Consider the following 21,534-nt stretch of genomic DNA (forward strand, 5'->3'; position numbering starts at 1 on the left):
ACCCCCCCCAAAAAAAAAAAAAAAAAAAAAAAAAAAAAAAAAGGTTGTGTGGTGAGAGTGGAGCGATGCGTCCACAACCCAAGGAACTTCAAATCTTGGTGTTACCAGTGAAGGGTGTCCAGGTTCCTGGCATCTTGAACAAAGAATTGGGCAAAACGCACATACAAAGCAAGGAAAGAATGAAGCAACAAAAGCAGCCGAGTGCGGTGCTCAGGCCTGTAATCCCCACAGTTTGGGAGGCCAAGACGGGTAGATCACATGAGGCCAAGAGTTCAAGAGCAGCCTGAGCATCATGGCAAAACCCCATCTCTATTTAAAACACAAAAATTAGCAGGACATGGTGGCTCACACCTGTAGTCCCAGCTGTTTGGGAGGCTAAGGCAGGAGAATCACTTGAATCTAGGAGGCAGAGGTTGCAGTGACCCAAGATTGAATCATAGCACTCCAGCCTGGGTGACAGAGAGAGACCCAATCTCAAAAACAGAGAGAGGGAGAAAGAAAGAAAAGAAAACAATGCTACCCTGCACAGGATGGGAGTGGGCAGGCGGCCCAACAGCCTGGATACGGAATTTCCTGGGGGTTAAATACCTTGTAGAGGTTTCCCACTAGTTACTTGGTACACGCCCTATGTAAATGAAGTAGTGTCCTGTGATCAGTCTGATTAGTTGCAGAAAGTGACCAATCAGAGGCTGAAGTGAAGTTACAAATTTACACGTCTATGCAAATGAAGATTTGGCCCACGACCAGCCTGACTGGTTGCAGGAGGGGACCAATCAGAGGTATTTTCCATTTTTCATCTGTCATGCAGAAAAGGGGGTACCATGCAAAGGTACCATGCCTCTGGTCCTTTTGTTACTTGGGCATGGAAAGTTGGGGTTTTCCTTTGACTTAGTTCTAGGAAGTCAGCAGGAATTGGCCTTCAGCTTCCTGCCTCCAGACCCTAGTCTCCTACCCCACCAGGAGCTGCCAGAGGCTGGAAGAAGCAGGAAAGGACACCTCAGTTCAAAGGGAGCCCTTCCCACACCTGGACTTCAGACTCCAGAAGTGGGAGAGAAGACATTTCTGTTGTTCTAAGCTCTCTAATTCAGGGCTCTTTGTAATGGCAGCAGCAGGGAACTCCCACAGGTGGGGAGAACATATGTTTTATTTGTCTGACACCCCAAGGAAAATGTCCAAGCAGCCTCTGAGACACTGTAGGACCCACTGTGGAGCTGAAATGCCCTTGGAGAACTCACTTCCTGGGGAGAGGAGGAGACCAGGAGACAAAGGCCCTTTTTTTTTTTTTTTTTTTTTTATTGAGACAGAGTCTTGCTGTGTTGCCCAGACTGGAGTGCAGTAGCACGAGACAGAGTCTTGCTGTGTTGCCCAGACTGGAGTGCAGTAGCACGATCTCAGCTCACTGCAACCTCTGCCTCCCAGGTTCAAGTGATTCTCCTGCCTCAGCCTCCTGAGTAGCTGGGACTGCAGGCATGCATCAGCACGCCTGGCTAATTTTTATATTTTTAGTAGAGACAGAGTTTTGTCATGTTGATGAGGCTGGTCTCGAGCTCCTGACTTCAGGTGGTCCACCCACCTTGGCCTCCCAAAGTGCTGGGATTACAGGCGTGAGCCCCCTCACCCAACCAACAAAGACCCTTTAGCAGTTGATGGGCCAAAGGTTGTTGTTTACACTCGTTGGGATGAAGTGGCCGGGGTCGGGGGAGCGGTGGCCTATGGTGAATTTCATTTTGCTGCACCTGGGCTGGCAGCAGTGGGGTCGGGGGTGCTCCATGACTCAAACCACCAGTTATTACAGATCCTGGATAAATTTATTCTGTGGTCAGCTCATCTCCATCAGCGACTGGACTAGGCTTCCACTAAACTTGGTCTTAAATATGAATATAGGAAAGATGATACCTGGGGATAGGCGCTGGCCAGGGCAGCAAGGAACCAGCTGTGCCTTCGGCCTGGGCGTTTTATCAGCTGAACTGAGCTGCAGCTGGTGGAGGTGGTGGGGAGCATCCCTGTTACACCTCCCCATTTTTTTTTTTTTTTTTAGACAGAGTCTGGCTCTGTTGCCCAGGCTGGAGTGGTGGGTGCCATTGCAGCTTACCACAACGTCCGCCTCCCAGGTTCAAGCAATTCCCCTGCCTCAGCCTCCCGAGTAGCTGGGATTATAGGCCCAAGCTACCACACCTTGCTATTTTTAGTAGAAACGGGGTTTCATCATGTTAGCCAGGCTGCTCTTAAACTCCTGACCTCAAGTGATCTGCCTGCCTCCACCTCCTAAAGTGCTGAGATTACAGGCGTGAGCCACCACACCCGGCTTACACTTCCCCATGTTTTAAATTGTCCTCCATTCTTGCTGTTAAAAAGAATTTCAAGGTCAGTTTTTAAATCCACACAGCCCCGGTGTAAGCGTGAGGGAGCAGGTGAGGGCACTGGTCTAGCATCCGCTTTCCCTGCCCTGTGGATGGGTTCGGAGACGTGGCCTCAGACTCTGGCAGGCCAGAAGCTGTGGCCGGGTCCACGCCGTGCTGGCTGCACACCAGTCCTGGGTTCAGCTGTGTTTTCCCTGCTCCCTGCGGTGCTGGGAGGGAACCCAAACTCCCCACAAGGCTCTGTGTGGCCCTAGCTTTCCTCCTTGGTTTCAACCCAGACCCCTCTCTCTCCCCCTCAGGAGGCTGCAGACGCTGCCCCTTCTTTCCGTATCTCCAAGGGGATCTCATTCCCCCCACAGGGGCCTCGCACTTTCTGTTCCCTCTGCCTGGAGGGTGCATCCGCAGACATGGCTGGTTCCTTCCCATCATTACATCTAAGCTTGGTCCCCAGAGAGACTGTCCCAGGAACCCACTCTAAACAAGCACTTACCAAGTCACTCCGAAGCCCCTCTCCTGTGTGAGTGTCTGCCTCACCCCTCCTCCATCTCGGTTGCCTTGCTCTTTGCCCATCTGCACTGCTTTGAGGTCAGAGCTTTGCCTGTCCCCCGGCAGCCAGGACGCCCCCAGCCTCTGTGAGTATAGGTCGGAAGGTGCTTCGTGGTCTTGGTCTTTATTTTATTTTTTTTTTAAGACTGGGTTTCACCACGTTGGTCAGGCTGGTCTTGAACTCCCGACCTCAGGCGATCCATCCGCCTTGGCCTCCAGTGTGGGCTTGGTCTATATCCACTTCAAAAGCGCATGTCTCGTTCTGGCTTCATCCTTGACGGTGGGAAGACAAGACTGACTGGGAGCTGGTCTGAGCTCTCTCTGCAGTTCAGGGAGCCTCTGCAGTCCTTGGGCACTGACCCTTGGTCATGAACTTCCTGGCGGGACAGGAGTCCTGATTTCCTGTGCTTTCTGACTCTAGACCCCAGGCTCTTACCACAGGCTAAGGTTCACCAGGAAGTACTCGGTTGGTTGCCAAGTACATTGAGCAGACTGTAGTTACTGTTAACCATAGGCCGTCACTTCCAGTGGGGCCAGCCAGGGAAGACTTCCTGGAAGAGCTGGGAATCCCCGTGTGTCTTATAGGACAGGAGAGAAGGAGGGCACTGAGGGCAGGAGGAGGGGCAGGAGAAAAACAGCAGAGGCCAGAGAGGGCTGGTGGATTAACCTGCCTACAAGGCCAAGTCCATCCTGTGAAAGAGGGGTCTCCAAGGGACGGGATCTGTCTTGGGAAAGATCCTGTTGGACTTTCCTGAAGCTGCTGTAACAAACTAGGTGGTTACAACAACACAAGTTTCTTTTTCCTGGTTCTGGGAGCTGCAAGTCCAGCGTCCAGGCATGGCAGGGACATACTTCCTCTGAAGGCCCCAGGGAGGGTCCTTTTTTCGTCCCGCAGTTTCTGGTGGTGCCGGCGGTCCTGGGCATTCCTCAGCTTGTAGCCACATCGCTCGTCTCTGCCTCTGCCCTCCCATGGCCGTTTTCCCTCTGTGAGCCTCTGTCTCCAAATCTCTCCTTATACAAACACCAGTCATGGCCAGGCACAGTGGCTCATGCTGGTAATCCCAGCACCTTGGGAGGCTGAGGCGAGTAGATCGCTTGAGCCCAGGGACTCAAGGCCAGCCTGGGCAATGTGGCAAAACTCCAACTCTACAAAAAATGCAAAAATTAGCCGGGCATGGTGGCATGTGCCTATGATCCCAGCTCCTCAGGAGGCTGATGTGAGAGGATCACTGAACCCAGGAGGTGGAGGCTGCAGTGAGCCGAAATTGGGCCACTGGCACTCCAACCTGGATGACAGAACAAGACCCTGCCTCAAAAAAAAAAGCAAAAAACAAAAACCCAGTCATCAGATTGAAGGCCCACCCTAAGCCGGGACCATGTCATCTTAACCTGATGACATTTGCAAAGACCTTGTTTCCAAATAAGGCCACACTCACAGGCATCAGGAATTCTGATCTCAACTGTCTTTTGGGGACACATTTCGACCTGCCACAGGCCCCAAGGATTGACTCAGCACCTTGAACCTGCAGGAACATCCCTGAGTGTCCTGGGAGGAACTCAGGCCCCCACCAGCCACCTGTGTGACCTCAGATGAGTCCCCCGGCCTCTCCGCAACTCGGTTTCCTTACCTGGAAAGTGGAGACCATGGTCCCTACATCAGAATTGTCCTGAGGACTGACTAAGATGGTGACATAACTCAAAGCTCCAGGCTGGGCTCCTTGAAGAGAAATGCAGGCCCTTCCCCTCCCTGGGAAAGGGACCCTCCCACCCAGCAGTTGTCCAGGCATCTGAACCGTCCTCCATCTGTCCGTCTTGGGGCCTCATTCGTGCACCTAGTCGCACTTAGAGGTGCAGTTCAGTGCTGCGCAGACAGGGGGCAGAGGCATCAGGAAGGGACAGGAGGGAGGGAGGCAAGCAGCCAGTCATTCTGGAAGAGCTGCAAGGCCAGACGCAGGGGCTGGGGGAAAGCCAGCTGGCAGCCCTAGGGCTCTCCATAAGGGCCTGCCCAGGACCATAGCTGGCAGTTGTGTGGGGCCTGTGTCGGGGCCGGGATGGCTTCTGCTGGCAGTGGGCATTACATTGGAGACTTGGTGGTCATAGTCATCCCAGGCCTGGGAACAGCATCCATCTGCAGCCCCAGCCTCTCCAGCCCCAGCTCCCCTAAAAGGACAGAACAGCCTTTCCCTCCCCACAGGGCTTCTGAAGGAGGAGTGGGAGGAAAGGCAGAGACCCAAACACCTGCCCTGGCCACCTTGTAAATGCTTCACGATGTCCTCGGTGCGTCTGGATCTGGCCTGACCACAGGAATCACGGGATGCATGTTTCTCATGTTTCTTGTTTTGTTTTGTTTTGAGACAGGGTCTTGCTCTGTGGCCCAGGCTGAAGTGCAGTGGTGCGGTCACAGCTCACTGCAGCCTCAACCTCCCGGGCTCAAGTAATCCTCCAGTCTCATCCTCCCTACTAGCTGGGACCACAGGCGCACACCACCACAGCCGGCTAATTTTTGTACTTTTTGTAGATACGAGTCTCACTAGGTTGCCCAGGCTAGCCGGGAACCCCTGGGCTCAAGCGATCTACCCACCTTGGCCTTCCAAAGTGCTGGGATTCTAGGTGTGGGCCACTGTGCCCAGCCATATCTGTCACAGTACAGATCGCCAGGCCCCTGCCTGGAGGTTTGGGGCATCTGCCTACCCCGAGACGCTCTTCGGACCAGCAAGGACAGGGAGCACCACCCAGTGCTGGTGCCATGGTCATTGTTACTGGTCTTGTTATGTCTCGAAGGGTTGCTTCTGAGGACGGAATGAGGAAAGAAAGGAGAGGTGCTTACTCGGGGCCGGCACAGTTGCATGGGAAACAGCAGCAGCTCAGAACAGAGCCGGCCAACTCACAGCTGCCGGCCGCCTCCCCTTTCAGGGCTCCTGGAGTTGGAAGTGAGTGGGGCCGTGCGGTCCTGGTGAGCAAGAGGAAGGAGGAACTTACACGGCTTTGCAGACCATGTAAAGCCAGTTCCCGGGGAGCCCACACACGGCTTGCAGGAGAACTTGTCATAGCGTCACCTGCAGCTTCAAGGTATGACCCCAGCAAGGTCCACTCAGCCCGACCACAGAATGGGCCCCACCGGTGGGATGTATGCTCTGGGCAAGGTCCACGGGAGCTCTCACGTCCCGTCACCAGTCCTGTGGCCTCTTCCTTCCCTCAGCCTCCCACTGTCCCTCTGTGTCAAGTCCCCCAGCATCTGATGCACCATCTGACAAGGCCGGCGGGTCATCCTACTCCAGACACAGAACCTTGCCGCTGCCCCACAGGCTCCCACCCTCTGCCCTCCTGCCGCTGCTCTCAGGAGAAGGACATTCTTGGAATTCCGCATGGAGCTCAACTTCTCCCTGGAGCCCTTCCACGCTCCCTGGCACTGCTGACCCGCTCTCCTGCTGGCCGACTTGGCCTTGAACACGAGTGGCTCAGGCCTTTCCCAGGGGCCCTTGCTTCATGTCTCAGCTGAAGGAAGCCACACTCACAGCACTTAGCCCCTGTGGGGTCTTCAGCTATTACTCTCCTGGTGGACCCCTCCTCCAGGAAGGCCACCAGCCTTGCTTCCCTTTGTTCTTACAAACTGCTCCATTGGGGCAGCCACTTAACTGTTCAGCATCTGCTGCCCTTCTTTGGGCAAGAAGCCACCTTTGGATGCAAACCACGCTGCATTCAGCATGGCCAAGGAGATCTCTGCAGGCTGCAGAACCTCATCCTTACTCTCAGAGAAGCTGCTGAAGGCTGTGCTTTTAAAAGCCATATCTAAAACCTTCTCTAAGCCCTGAGGCCTTCACAGGCCTAGTTGAATGTATAGAAGGGCATCTGCCCCTCCCACTGCAAGCCTGTTTCCATTATCGGGGAAGAGCTGGCTGGACCCGGCTTTCCTGCCTCTCCAGGCCTGAGCAGGAGGAGTGGACTCCAGGCCCTGAGCCGGAAGCCTCCTCTACAGGGATGCTGTCTGTGGTGCACTCCACAGATGCACCACAGAGCTTTTAATTGGGGATGGCCACCCTCCATTGAATCACAGTAGGAGCTAGCTGCTTCATCTTATCCACAGCAGGTACCAGAGAGGCAGAAAAAGAAACAGAAATCTGTTGTAAGTTGAAGTCAACCAGCCACACTCAGTGCCTCTGACCAAAGCCTGATAGAAGTCACCCAGCACATGGCCGGGCATGGCTCATGCCTGTAATCCCAGCACTTTGGGAGGCCGAGGTTGGTGGATCACTTGAAGTCAGGAGTTCAAGACCAACCTGGCCAACATGGTGAAACCCCATGTCTAGTAAAAATACAAAAATTACCTGGGCGTAGTGTTACACGCCTGTAATCCCAGCTGCTCAGGAAGCTGAAGCAGGAGAATCACTTGAACTCGAGGTAGAGGCTGCAGTGAGCCGAGATTGTGCCACTATACTTCAGCCTGGGCGACAGAACAAGACTGTCTCGAAAAAAAAAAGAAAAGAAAGAAGTCAACCACCACATGTCTGGATCTCGCCCTCGTCCCCACTTAGATGCATCTGCAAGGAGAGGCCCTTTAGGAGGACATTTAACTGTACAAAGCTGAGGCCACAGTTGTGAGCTTTTAGCTTTCCCACTCTTGTCTAATCCTTTCTAAGAATATTGAAAGTCTCAACCCCTGTTTTGATTTTTTTGTTTGTTTTTTGTGTTGTTTTGAGACAGGGTCTCACTCCTGTTGCCCAGACTGGAGTGCAGTGGTGTGATCACAGCTCACTGCAGCCTTGACCTCTCGGGCTCAAGTGATCCTCCCATCTCAGTCTCCCCAGTAGCTGTGATCACCACCACACCGGCTAATTTGAAACATTTTTGGTAGAGGTGGGGTTTGGTCATGTTGCCCAGGCTGGTCTCAAACTCCTGGGCTCAAGCAATCCACCCACCTCAGCCTCCCAAAGTGCTGGGATTATTGATGTGAGCCACCATGCCTGGCCTCAACACGTGTTTTGGACAGGTGGAAAATTCTAGAGTCTGGTGAGCCTCTGAAACCCACCAGGCTCCTGCCCACCTTCTCTGAGTAGCGGTTCCCTGTGAGCACAGCACATTTGTCCCGTTTCCAGGGAGCTCTGAGTTCAGCTATTCATCCCATTGTCCCACAGCCCTGGCTTAGTGGGAATGAGTGCCAGAGTTCTAAACAGGACCCTCTGGGAGGGGGCCACAAGGGTCAGAGGTGCTTCCTGCACCTCGAGGAGAACTTGTACACACCTGAGCACCTGCCGGGGTGGGTCCTGAGGACCGGCTTCCAGGGACTGGCTGCCAGACCCCAGCCCCCACTGGAGTGGGCTTTGTCAGGCTCAAACTCCAGCGCCCCCACAGAACCCGCTGAAGCCAAAGGGACGGAGAGGGCTGCCTCAGCATGGGAATTGTATCCACCTGTGAGTTCACGTCATAAACACATGGGCTTGACATGCTACGGCCAGTTTCAGATTGCAGGAGGCTGCGTGTTGCAGCCTGCGTGTTGGTGTGTTGGTGTGTTGCACGGGGCAGAGCTGGCGTGGCTGGGTGGATGCGCCCCTGCTGTGGCTCCAGGTGCATCACCTGTGCAGCCCCGAGTGTGTCGGTCTCTTCTCGTGCCCACAGCATGCCTCTCCGTAGGTCCTGCTCTGTGTAGCGTGCACCTGCTGCCCCAAACCCAGGACTCAGAACAGAGCGGGAGAAGAGATCTATGTTGGTTAATACTGAGTGTCAACTTGATTGGATTGAAGGATACATAGTACCGTTCCCAGGTGTGTCTGTGAGGGGGGACTGGGAGAGGCAGACCCACCCTCAATCTGGGTGGGCACCATCTAATCAGCTGCCAGTGCAGCTAGGATACAAGCAGGCAGGAGCGTGGAAGGACTGGACTGGCTGAGTCTTCTGTGCTGGAGGCTTCCTGCCCTTGAACATCAGACTCCAAGGTCTTCAGCTTTTGGACTCTTGATCTTACATCAGTGATTGGCCAGGGGCTCTCAGGCCTTCAGCCACAGACTGAAGGCCGCACTGTTGCCCTCCCTACTTCCGAGGTTTTGGGATTCGGACAGGCTTCCTGACTCCTCAGCTTGCAGCTTGTGGTCGTGGGAGTCTGTCTTCCTGATAAACTCCCCTCCATATAGACGCCTGTGCTCATAGTTCTGTCCCTTTAAAGAACCCTGACTAATGCAGAATCCTTGTCCAAGTGGGAAATCTGGACCTTCCAGAATCTTCCCTTCAGAGTACAGGCCCCAGAAAGCCAAGCTGAGGACGAGGCTAGCACCTGGGGCTCTGTGCATAAGAGGGGAACCTTCTCTCTTGTAAGGTTGTCTTCAGTGTCCTGAGCAACTGTGTGGACAGAGGCTGCACCGGGGAAGTACTTACCTGGGCTGTGCAGCCAGTGCCAACACCGGAACAACTGTGCACAGAGTGGCAAAGTGTCATCCATCCTGGGGTGGGGCTTGTGGACTCGAGACCTGGGCACCCGCCAGAAGCAGCTGGCCCTTCTTTGTTTTGTCTTGAAAATTGAATGCCCTTGGTTAAATATACGAGTGTGTGGGTACACACATTTTTTTGTCTTGTTTTTTTATTGTTCATACATTTTTTTTTTGGAAGTTTTGCTCTTTTGCCCAGGCTGGAGTGCAGTGGCACAATCTTGGCTCACTGCAACCTCCGCCTCCCCAGTTCAAGCGATTCTCCTGCCTTAGTCTCCAGAGTGGCTGGGATTACAGGCGCCTGCCACCACACCCAGCTAATTTTCTATTTTTAGTAGAGACAGGGTTTCACCATGTTGGCCAGGCCAGTCTCAAACTCCTGACCTCAGGTGATCCAGCCGCCTCCATCTCCCAAAGTGTTGGGATTACAGGCATGAGCCACCGCGCCTGACCCCTAAAATTATAAAGAAAAACTGGAAGATTTTTCCCTGATTATAAGAGAAATATGCATCTCACGATAGAAAATTTGGGAAATATAGAAAAGTTTGAAGTAGCTGGGAGCCCCCCCACCACTTCCTCCTGGGGGCCATTCAGGGCATCTCCTTCCTGGGTGGGAGAGGTTTTCAACACCAAGGGCTGCTTGTTAGGAGGTGGTTTTTTCTGGCAGGGCCCCCTCTTTACCTCCCAGTTTCTGCCCCCGCTCATGAATGTCCCCGGCTTCCCTTGCCCAGACGATGTTAACAGAGACGCCGTCCCAGATTCTGGTTGATACAGAGCAGGCCCCCTCAACCTCGGCACCACTGACACTTGGGCTGGAGAATTCTCTGTCATGGGGCAGAATCTGTGGCCTCTGCCTACTGCCAGGACCACCCCTTGCCCAGTTGGAACGACCAAAAATGCCTCCCTACACTGCCCAGTGCTCCCTGGGGAACAAAACCCCTCCCACGTGACACCCACTGTTACAGAGTTATCATCTATGCCACCAATTTTCATAGATTCCAATGTAATATAATGTGCATAATGCAAAAATTACATGAATTCTTTTTAAAATCACCCCTCACCCCACCTTATTCTAAAAAGGATTGTAGGTGACATCCTTAAATTAATCCGCTACCACGAAATTTTTAGAATAAATAATAGCAAATAGGGGGAAAATGGAAAATAAGGGTAGTTTAGTAAAATAAATTGGTGGTAAAAATAAAATACCAAATTCACCCACTAGAAAACCGGGCGGTGACTGGCGAGAGCTGTGTGTTTCATTCAGACTTTCCAGCAAAGAAGAAGCCCACTGATTGCTGAGAAGTCCAGCGTCCCTAAAATTTCTCCCTTGGGTTCTCAAAAAAGCACAATGTGAACTAGGAAGCACCATTCCCCCAGTAAGTGGACATTCGTCTGGCAGTTATTTAGGTCCTTTAGTATCATATCATAAGGAACATAAGTTTGTCTTTCCCGGGTTCATTGATCCAATATTTATTGAAGGCTTTTGGGCACATGACATGGTGCTGGACAGTGGGGACACCAAGATGACCACAGGCAAGCTGCTTCCCACCCCTGGTGTCCCTGGGAAGAACGTGGTCAGCAGCATTCAGAGAAGGGAGGGGTTCCTCGTGCCGGGGGTCTGGCTTCACAGCACACACACTGTCTGAGCTGATGTCAGAGCGACTCTAGGTTCAAAGGCAGAGGAACAAAAAGGACACTTCCACAGGAAACAGAGGCCCAGAGAGTTTTCAGGCAAGTGACTTTTTTTGGGGGGGAGGAGAGCATCTTTATTATAATTCACATACCATAAAATGCATTTAATGTGTGCAATTCAGGCGTTTTCATGTATTCACAGAGCTGTGCAAACAATGCCACAATTTTAGGATATTTTCATCACCCCCAAAAAAGAAGTCCTGGAACCTTCAGCTCTCACTCCCCATTCCCACCCCCTGCAACCACCAAGCTTTCTGTCTCTATGGATTCACCTGGGTATTTCGTATAAATGGAATCATATGCATTCTTTCATGAGCATCTAACTTAGCATCATGTTTTCAAGTTCATCCATATGTAGCCTGTGTCAATACTTCCTTCCTTTTTATGGCTAAATAGTACTTCATTGTCTGGAGAGACTGCATTCCGTTTCTCCATGTGTCAGTTGATGGGTGTTTGGGTTGTTTCCAGTTTTTGGCTATTGTGAATAATACTGCTGTGGACATTTGTGTTGAAGTTTTTGTGTGGGCGTATGTTTTCGGTTCTTTGAGGACATAGCTAGCCGAGGCATTGCTGGATCATGTGGTGAAGCTGATGACATTTTACACTGTGGCGACTAAAAGTCTTGTGAGTCTCACTTATTAACTCTGTGCTGCTTAAAGTGCAGCCCTGGGGTAAGGACACCCCTGGGGAGTAGTAAGATCCCAGCCACTGTGGGATCCAATGGTTTGCCAGAGCACAGAGATTGTGTAAGGAAGAGGCAGAGGGTTTCCGCGTCTCACGAGGCCATCACGCGTAGCACACTCGAAACTCTTGGTAGAAACACCACCTTCCGGGCTGGGCCTCAGAGCTGCTGATTCCGTGGGGAGGGGCGCTCCCAGGACTCTGCCTTTGTAATTAGCTCCCCTGACGTGATCAGATGTTGAACAACCCTGCCCTAGACAGTGAGCAGGTGCCCCGTGATACACAGTAGGCACCCAGAGGCTCTTTGAACAACTCAGTGTGATCCTTTTCACAAACAGGGAAGGGGGCTTTTCAAAAATTCTGTGAGATGGTCTGAGCCAGTTCCATCTTGGCCCTCTGCACATTTAGGGGAAGTAGGGATGCTAAGATCTGCTGCCCCTCACACCCTAGAAAGAGCTTCCAAGGAGGGAGAAGGGCAGTGGGCAAAGACTTAACCTGAGCCCTAGATAGGGGCCAGAGGTGGGGTGGTAGCTGTCTGTGCCTCTTCAGCAGCCTGTGAGCTGCCCGGAGGCCAGGGCTGTCACCTTTGAGTCCTGGATTCCAGCCTCAAGTGGGGGCTGGGCTGTGCACAGGATCGCCTATTCCCTGTCACCCCACCACCTTCCAGTGCTCTTAGCACCTCCTGGCAGGACAAGAGGGCCCCAGAAAGCAGCTCGGGCCAGGGCCTACCTGCAGGGTGTGAGGGGGGTACTTGGGGTCAGAGGGCACGGCCAGCCCCTCCGGATGCTGAAGAGGATAAAGTGGGGCAGGGGCTACATTCATTCAACCACTCATGCATTGCTTGCAGAGTATGTATTGAGTGTCTGCTGTAAGCTAAGTTTTACTGGGAGTGTTGGAACCTCTCTGTCCCTTTGACCCCCGGGTTTCCTTCCTTGGGCCATATGTGTCATTATCATCAAGACACAATGGTTTCTTCTCCACATTTCTGGTGATGTTGCTTCTCCTTGTGCCAGTCCCCAGTGGATACCCCACTCTCCGGAGTGAGAACCCCAAGCAGGTTCCGCTGGGCATGGGCGGAGCGGGCCTTGCCTCGCTTGGAGCTGGCTGCCTGCAAGCTCAGCCGTCCAGCCCGTGGCGTCCACCCTGGCTGCAGCGCCTGCCCAGGCCTCAGGCCAGCCCTGGCCCCGCAGCTGTCAGCTCGGAGCAGCCAGAGACGGCCTCGGGGGGCCAGCCAGGGCAGGCATCTCGTGCATCCTGCTTCATTAATAATGAATGGCCAGACACTGCCCGCACCTCTCCCGGGTTGCCTCACTGACTTGGTAGAAGCCTCAGCCGCCCACGGCGCACAGAGCCAGGAACTGGATTCCAGGCTCCCTCAGAGAGACTCAAGAAGCCGGGATAAGCAGCTGCTCCTCAAGACCCCCTGAGCCGCTGCCCCAAGGAACCAGTCACTGCGGCCCTGTACAGCCCCCACACCATCACCTCCAGCTCAGCGAGCCACGAGGACGCGCCGGAGGGAGCCCTCCCTTCTCCCATCCAAGGAAGGCGGCTGTGCTCATCACCTGTCACTCATCATCAGGAGTAACTCGCAGCCCTGCCCTGCCCAACACTTTTGGAGACTGTTGGGCTGAAGACTTGGGCAGCCAGAGCTGGACAAGGGTGGGGACAGAGGAAGGACCTGCAGAGACAAGAGATGTGAGGGGGAGAAAATGCGCGTCCTCAACCTCCAGCCACTCTTCAGGCAGGTCTTCTCTAGCTGGGGTCTGGAAATGTGACTCCCTCCCATCGGAGCTGTGCCGGCTTCTTCCCCACTGTTGCCTTTGGAAATCCTCACTCCCGAAGGAACCCCTGCAGCTTCCTTGCCTTCTGGATAAAGTCTCATCGTGGTCAGGGGAGAAGAGTTTCTAGAGGAAGATGGCTCCTGAGCCCAAGGGGACCAGGGACGCAGCCAGGATCTGAGCACCCGGCCTCAGCATGCAGGTGTCCTTCGTGTGCTCAGAGCACAGCCTCAAGGGCCGGGGCCCTGAGGAACGGCTGGGCCGACCGGCAGCCAGCAGCCCCAGCCTGGGCACCCGAGGCCGCTTCCGCACCGTGGCCATGGTGGCCCGGAGCCTGGGACAGCTGTCGGCGCAGAGCCTCCCGTGTGCCGGGGACGCCAGCGTGAAGCCGCACGGGATGAAATATAGGTACGAGGGCGCACAGCTTTGCAGGGTGGGGGGCTGACCTCCCGGCCTCCCCACCTCCCCAGATTTTCACTTTCGAGAGCCCATAAAATCTGCAAATCCCCGTTGGTCAGACTTGGGCAGTTTGTGCTGAGGACCAGGAGGGGCTGTGCTTCGTGCTTGGTGGATGGTGAGAGATAACGTTCAGAGTCTGGCCAAGTTCCTTTCTTCCCAGTTCAGCGGGAGATGGTGAGGGCGCCATCTTCCTTTCTTCTGCCACTGTTTTCTTTCTGAGGGTCATGAACAATAGCCAAGCCACCCATGCTCCCTTTTCCTGGGGAACCCTGAGGCATGGGCCACAGAGCTCCCAACACCCTCCTGCCCTCCCCTGGCTGCATGGGCCCCACAAGATGCCCTGGGGTTGGTCTGATAGCTTTACCAGCAGGCCACTGTGACAAATGGATGTTAGATAGTGAGGGGCTATGGGGTGAACCCTGAGATGGAATGAATCTTCCCTCCTCGATCTGAGCCAAGCCTAGGACCCAATTCCTCTAGCGGGCAGGACTTGCTCCAGCAGGCACAGGCAGCCAGGCTGCATCTGGAATTTCCTGATGATCAGCCCAGGAGCCCTGCTTCCCTCCACCTGGGCTCAACCGCCACCGGGCTGCAGCTGCTGTATGTGGGGAGGATGCTAAGCCCTCAGGTCAGGAGCAGGGCCTCCCTCCCCTTCGCTGCTGGGACCTTTCTCACAGGCTGGGTGAATGTGCCCAGGAGAGAAAGGGGAGGGTCCTGGCTTTGTACAAAGGGTCCCGGGAGCAGGGTTGTGCGGCACCCTTCTGGGGGCCGGCCTTCCTCACTCCCCATGTAAGTCTCTGAGTCCAGAGCCCTGATTGCTTCCAGAACCATCCTCCAGGGATAAAGGAAGTCTCCACAACATGTGGTCTGCATAAGCTAGCAAAGCTGTTAGGTCTCTGGTTCCGCACTTTCCTGGGAAGATTTTCCCAAAACAGGAACCGAGCTGGGGACAACTCTGCTTTTCAGCGACCAGAAATAGGAGTGCATGCCACCAGCCTCAGAAAGAGCCACGAATTGTGCATTTTTGCATTTGGGACTTTTCTGGGTAACAGCTGGTATTGTTGCCAACCTGAAAGGCATTGTGAGTCTATCCTGATGCCTGACCTGTGTGTCTTAAACCTCTCCAAAACCGTTGCCTGAGAGTTGGGCCTCGTGAGAAAACCGTGTCATCTAAGCCAGCCCTTCCTGGAGGTGAATTCTGGGATGACTCTGGGGTTTTGCATACACAGTCCTGTCTCTCCCTTCCCTGCATCCCAGGAGGGCTGGATGTGCTTTAATGAACTTCTAGGGTAAAAGTGTTTGTCCCATCCTCTAGGCTTAAGAAGTCCAGAATGGACTTCTCTATTCTAGAAGCTCTGGAGTTTACATCTTTTGTTAAATAGGGATCAAAAGCTAGGATTAGGGCCAGGTGAGGTGGCTCACTCCTGTAATCCCAACACTTTGGGAGACTGAAGTGGGCAGATCACTTTAGGTCAGGAGTTCAAGACCAGCCTGGCCAACATAGTGAAACGCAATCTCTACCAAAAAAAAATACAAAAATAAGCTGGGCATGGTGGCATGCATCTGCAGTCCCAACTACTCGGGAGGCTGAGGAGGCAGAGGTTGCAGTGAGCCAAGATTATGCCACTGCACTCCAGCCTGGGTGACAGAATGAGAGCCTGTCTTAAAAAAAAAAAAAAAAAAAAAAAAGGGTGGGATAAACCGAATCTTGTTTGGTTATTTTTTTTGGTTTAAACCCTATTGCCTTCCGCTACTTTTATGTCAGTCCTAGGATCTCAAAGGAGTTAAAAGCGGGACTGTTTCTAAACATAAGGGGCGATGTAATTGGAAAGTGTGCCTGTTAACACTGTTTTCTTCCTAAAACTCATTGAGGAGTGGATCTCACAGAGGGTGAGTGCTCACGATCCCCGTGTGTGCTTACGTGTGCATGCACAGACGTGCACAGAGGCTCCCTCCCTGGAGGCAGGGAGGGCAGACAGGGCAGTGAAGGGGGGTGTTTGTTGGGCTGGCGGGTTTGCAGTCTGAGGACCTGAGTTCAAATCCTAGCCCTAGCACTCTGACTGAGGGACCCCATCTCTCCAATGGAGTTGCAAACAGATCCTTATACCTGGCCAGACCTGGGAGCTTTCCTTGCTGCGGTCACGTGCAAGAGGTGGGTTCATAGCCTTGTGGGATGAGGTGCAGTTTCACAGGGGCTGAGAAGGGCCTTGGAATCCAAAGCCTGCCCCATCAGGCACCCCGCCCCGCGCCTCTCCCATCCAGCTCATGCGGAACGTGCCTAGTGAGTTGCTGCACAGGGACTGTCCCAGGGCCATAGCCAGGGTGTAGGTAGCCAGCAGCAGGGACTGAGCAGGGGCCTGATCCCAGCCTCCCTGTGACTCTGACCACCTCCCTGGGAAGCTGGCCCTTCCCAGTGGTGTGCTCCAGGCACAGCTGTCCAGTGACACGCACAGTCCACAGGTATTAGGTGCATGGCCAGTACCAGGCACACATTCCTGCCCAAGGACCCAAGCCGTGCTCAGTGTGGGATGGTGGGAGCCCAGCCACACTGAGCACCCCTTGGGCCCTTGGGCAGGTAAATAAGGGAGGGATCAGTGCTTAGTGCTGAGAGTCTGACTCCAGGGCCTGGGCTTCTCACCCCTGAATTACTCCCTAAGATCAACTCAGACAGGCACTCCCTGGGACCCTGCCACTGCCAGCTCCAATTGGAAGACAAGGACTGGAAGCCCAGCCTGTTCTTAGGGGGCCTGGAATCTGGGAGCAGCATAGGCGTGCAAACAGACCGTCACTGCACGGAGCCGATAGGCCAGCCGGGCACTAACAGGAGCCCTCCCGTCTACCCTTCTCCCAGACCAGCTCACCACAGTTTTGTCCTCTGCCCGGGTGGCTCCACTGAAAGGCCCCAAACTCCTCTTTTTAAAAAGACCTGTCATTTTCTGGAGCCTTCCGGCTCTGGCCCTTCCCACATCTGAAATGCAGTTTTTGGGGGTGCACAGCATCCAAGGTCTCCACAATGGGCATCGGCACTCCCCCTCGGCAGAGGTTCTGCCTGTGAGTCCTCACTGGACATTTTCCAGACCAGGAGAGACGAGGGAAATTCATGAAGACCAACAGTGTTTGGGTTTTGAGATGCTGACCAGCTGCTGCATTAGGATGTCAAGTTTTAATGATGGGGAGGAAATCTGTGGGAAGTGGCTTCTGTGTCTGGGAAGTTTCCAGGGCAGCAGGCAGCGGCCCCATCCAGACCCGGCTGAAATGTGTGCTCCCCACCCCCACACAGTAGCCTCGAGTATAAAGCATTCAGCCTGGAGGTGTGCTGTCCCTTCGCATCCCTTCTCCCAAGGCCTGGCAGAGGATGGCAGAACCAATACCATCATTTTCACAGGGAAACAAGTTGAGCAGGGTAATTTCAGCATCACATCGTGTCCTAGCTTTGTTAAATTTTTCCTGGGGGTGATGGGTGGAAAAGCGGCTGAACCCAGAGCCCACTCAGGGAAGCGAGTCCATTTCCCACCAGTCAGACCAGGGACAGACACAGAATCAGGGACAGGGGCAGCTTTTGCCAGCCCTCCCCAAACTGGCAACCAAGGGGTGTGTCTTCTCTTCAGCCCCAACCTTGCCTGGAGCAGAGCCTTTCCAAGCAACTGTTCCCCACAGTCACTCATGGAGGTGGCTTTGCAGAGGCAGGGGCCAGGCCTCCTTTCTCGATGCCCAGATGTATATAGACCAGTAACGTCCAGGGCTCTGAGAACAGCCAGGCATTGCAAGCAAGGTTCTGAGGGCATTCGTATCTGGGCATATTGCCAGGCTTTATCCGTTTTTGCAAAGGGGCTGTGACCCCAAAGCAGCTGAGAGGCACTGATCAGAACCTCCCGCCCTTGGCTTCTTATTGGACTCTTACTAAACAACTTTGTAACTTCTTATGACAGTTACTTTCTAGCCAGCATGGGGGAAATTGCCTAAACTTCTAAAGTGACCAGGCTCCTGCAGAATGCATTAGTGGTGCAGTCGGGCTGTTCTCGCCAGCAGCCACAGACACGAGTTATTCTGGGTTGGCACATGCCAGCAATGCAGAGGGTACCGTCACATTATTTCACTGGTGTATAAGGAGGGAAAAGGAAACGCAGTTCCTTTTTAACCTGGTAATAGTTCAAGCTTATTTGATTTGTCTGTTGGTTTTGAATAAAGAAAAGATCATCCTCCTGCTCTCTTTGTGAACTGAGACAGATGTGAGTCAGTGTCCTGTGACCTTCTGTCCTCGTGGCAACCCCTGTGAGAAAGGCAGCCTCCTGAGCCCATTCTGCAGATGAGAACACTGAGGCACCAGACCACTCCATTAAATGCCTGGAGTCCTCCAGACAAGAAAGTTGAATGAGGATATTTGAGCTCTGGCTTCAGAGCCTCTGCCCATAGCCACCACCAAGTACCCTCTTTCCTAAACCCAGCTGTTCTTATGTCCTTTTTTATGGAAAATCCCAGCTTTACCTACAGGGGCAATAGGCTGGCAGCTGGACTGGTTTTAATAGGAAATTTAAAAATAAACCTGGGCAGTTTTAAAGTACTTTCAATTTGGTGACACGTTCAACTATTTTCAAGCTGCTTACAAGTATTAGATCCACTCATGATATAGGAGGAGTCCAGGGGTCTTATAAGCAGGGAACCAAGGCTGGGAGGGTTAGAGTGGGCTCATGTCAGAAGTGGGGGGCTCAGAATGAGGCTTAAGCCCCACGTCGCCTTCCCGGGGGCCAGGCTTGGGACAGGAAAGAATAAACTGAGGATGTGGCATCCTCCGAAGTTAGAAGTGCTGTGGCCCCAGGGAAGTGCAGGGCCTTTGGGCCAGGAGGCTGGGCCACATCCTCTGGCAACCCTCGTGGCCCTCACTCCCCACCCCCGAGAGGCATCCACCCTTTGACCAGACGCTGGCAGCTGGATCCCATGAAGGAAGTGGAATCCGGCCCCAGATGGGTCAAGGCCTGGCTGCAGCTGTGAGACCCATCTGGCCACTTGTCAACCTCACCATCTGGGCAGATCACGCCCTGCTAAACAGGTTGGGGGTGGGATGCATGCCACCATGGTAGGGAACGTCAGCTGGGAGCCGACTGCCTGGGTGGAACCCCAGCTCCTCCCCGTGCTGGGCAGGTCTCATAATGTGGGAATCAGTGCCACAACAAGCAAGGCGCCTGCTGTGTAAGGCGCAGTGGTAAGGGTGCCTGGGGACAGCCTGGCCTGCTGAGACCCCGTGGGCTCCCAGGTGACCTGCGTCAGGACAGGGGGCATGCCAGTCCTCAGCAGAGACCTGCCACCCTCCTTCACCTCCTATGGACAGTCATGATGACCCAAGGCCTGTTCCTGTGGACCCGGGGATGCCGTGGGTGGGCACCTCAGTGGCCGCAGGAAGGAGCCCAGGCGGCTGTGCCTGGTTAGGGGGCCTGCACTGCCAGGCTCTGCCACTGCTGTCAGGCCTGCTTGTATCTGTAATGAAGGAAGGGCTGGCCTTGCTTGAGAACTGGCGGTACCCCCCCAAGGAGCTCCCCGCACCCCGAAGGATAGACACGCAGTCTATGTGGTCCTGGTGAAGTGGGACGATCTCCTACACCAGTCTCTGGAGACAGGAAGAAGAGACACAGAATCACAAATGCAGCCTCAGAGAGGAGAGAAGAGGGGCTTCTTGGCAAGAGGCGCTGCATGGGTTGTGCCACAGGGCTGAGACCAGCCCGCTTTCACCATAAAACAGACAGCGCCCCTCTGCACTTCCATCTGTCCTAGAGACCACTCTGCAGACCCACACTGGGCACCAGCAGGGTCCATGCCAGCAGAAGGTGTGGGCTGGGGGCAGTTGGCACTGTACCCCTAGGGTTGGCAAGCAGAGGCATCTCTCTGCAGGTCCCCGGTGCCTTTCGGAGCCTCCAAACACACACTGACTGGTGTAGGAGTGGGGTGGGGGCTGGCAGTGGCGGGACCTGAGCCTGGCTGGCAGGGTCCTGCCCGGGTGCTGAGAACTCATGTGACATTTGTTTTTCAGGAATCTGGGCAAGTCTGGCCTGCGGGTCTCCTGCCTGGGACTTGGTGAGTGTGGGGTCCCCTCGGTCTCACCAGGGAAACAGGCTGTGGGAGGGCCAGGCATGAGCTGAATTGGACACCCCTTGGGAGGCAGTGTGGCCCAGCCCTCAGCACTCCCCAGGGAGTAGCTGCTCCCAGAGCCCAGGATGCAGGGGGCCTCAGCTGCCATGGCAACAAAGAGGAAGACGGGAGGGGGCCCAGGATAGAGGGAGAGAGAGACACAGCCTCAGCAGAGGAGGTGAGGTGGACACCAGGGGCCCCTGCACACACAGCCCCCACCCCACACCCACAGCCCCCACACCACACCACAAAATCAGAGGCCTTCCTGGCGTCGGGAGTGCAGGGAAGACACCTTTCCTTCGGTAGCAGGCTCAGCTCATGAGTCCCTCCTGGAGCGCCACTGGATTTGGCCTTTTCTCCCCTGCCCCGTTCCCAGAACGTGCAGTCCCCACCTCCCATGTGCACGCAGTACACACCCCCCACTGCCCTGACACCGCCCTCCCCGATCCGTCCCAGCACAAGCACGCAGATGCGGCTGTCAGACCGGCTGTTTTCAGGGAGGCGTCCCTTGTGTCATTCCTTGCAGCATGTCCTGGGAGTGAGAGCTGCCTCAGCACAGCTCTGACAAGCATTTCAAAGGCCCCAGGCCTCCTGGGCCCACAGCCAGCAGCCTGCTCTAGAGACTTTTGTCCCCTCAGTTTGGTGACCCCAAGAGAGCGGAACTTTCTCTGCCGGGAGCGGTGGCACACACCTTTAATCCCAGCACTTTGGGAGGCTGAGGCTGGCAGATCATCTGAGGTCAGGAGTTCAAGATCAGCCTGGCCAACATGGTGAAACCTCGTCACTACTAAAAATACAAAAATTAGCCGGGTATGGTGGCAGGCGCCTGTAATCCCAGCTATTAAAAATACAAAATTAGCCAGGCATTGTGGCTCATGTCTGTAATCCCAGCTACTCAGGAGGCTGAGACAGGAGAATCACTTGAACCCGGGAGGTGGAGGTTGCAGTGAGCCAAGATCGTGCCACTGCACTCCAGCCTGGGAAACAAGGAGTGAAACTCTGTCTCAAAAAAAAAGAGAGGGACAGCAGGACTTTCTCTGAAGGCCAGGTGTCCACACACACCAAGGACACCCTGGCCGCAGAGCAGCACAGACGGACACCTGTGGCTGCGGGCTGGCGCTGCAGCCTGAGGTCTGAGCACCAACAGGAGAATCTAACTTCCTTCTGGGTCCCTAACTTGAGCCCCTGTGTCTCCTTCCAGGAACATGGGTGACCTTTGGAGGCCAGATCACTGATGAGGTAAGATGGGACTCTCCCAGCACCCCAGAGCCCAGCACGGGCTCGCCAGAGCACACGGTTAAGTCTGCTGCATGGACCAGTGCGCACATGCTCCTTGGAGCCCTCGAGGCAGCCTCCCGCCCTCTTTCTGTTTTGCAAGGGTGCCCCGCCCCAGGGGAGATAGAAAGATGAGCCAGGTGCTGCCATGTATGGTGCCACCACCCAGCAGTGGATGCCTTGGGCCTCAGCATGTCCGTCAAGCTC

The 21,534-nt window shown here is 54.5% G+C and overlaps 1 protein-coding gene and 1 long non-coding RNA gene across 13 annotated transcripts in view; both read left to right on the forward strand.

Moving 5' to 3' along the window:
- LOC116566564 overlaps window positions 1-185 on the forward strand; it is a 1,163-nt gene extending 978 nt beyond the window's left edge. Inside the window, exon 2 of the long non-coding RNA XR_004275909.1 lies at window positions 44-185. This is a non-coding gene — a long non-coding RNA (uncharacterized LOC116566564). The remainder of the gene's footprint in view (window positions 1-43) is intronic.
- KCNAB2 (potassium voltage-gated channel subfamily A regulatory beta subunit 2) overlaps window positions 1-21,534 on the forward strand; it is a 105,740-nt gene that overhangs the window by 56,708 nt on the left and 27,498 nt on the right. For 10 of the 12 annotated variants that reach the window (XM_032301077.1, XM_032301083.1, XM_032301081.1 and 7 more), the window contains 2 exons: window positions 19,955-19,998; window positions 21,254-21,291. In XM_032301077.1, the coding sequence (XP_032156968.1) occupies window positions 19,955-19,998; window positions 21,254-21,291 (82 nt within the window). Of the gene's footprint in view, window positions 1-9,771; window positions 13,882-19,954; window positions 19,999-21,253; window positions 21,292-21,534 lie in introns of those variants that run through there. The other 2 variants (XM_032301075.1, XM_032301076.1) reach the window with 2 other exon arrangements.

The sequence above is a fragment of the Sapajus apella genome, unplaced genomic scaffold (genome assembly GCF_009761245.1).
Source record: "Sapajus apella isolate SASKATOON/1434 unplaced genomic scaffold, GSC_monkey_1.0 scaffold43, whole genome shotgun sequence".
Taxonomy (NCBI): Eukaryota; Metazoa; Chordata; class Mammalia; order Primates; family Cebidae; genus Sapajus; species Sapajus apella.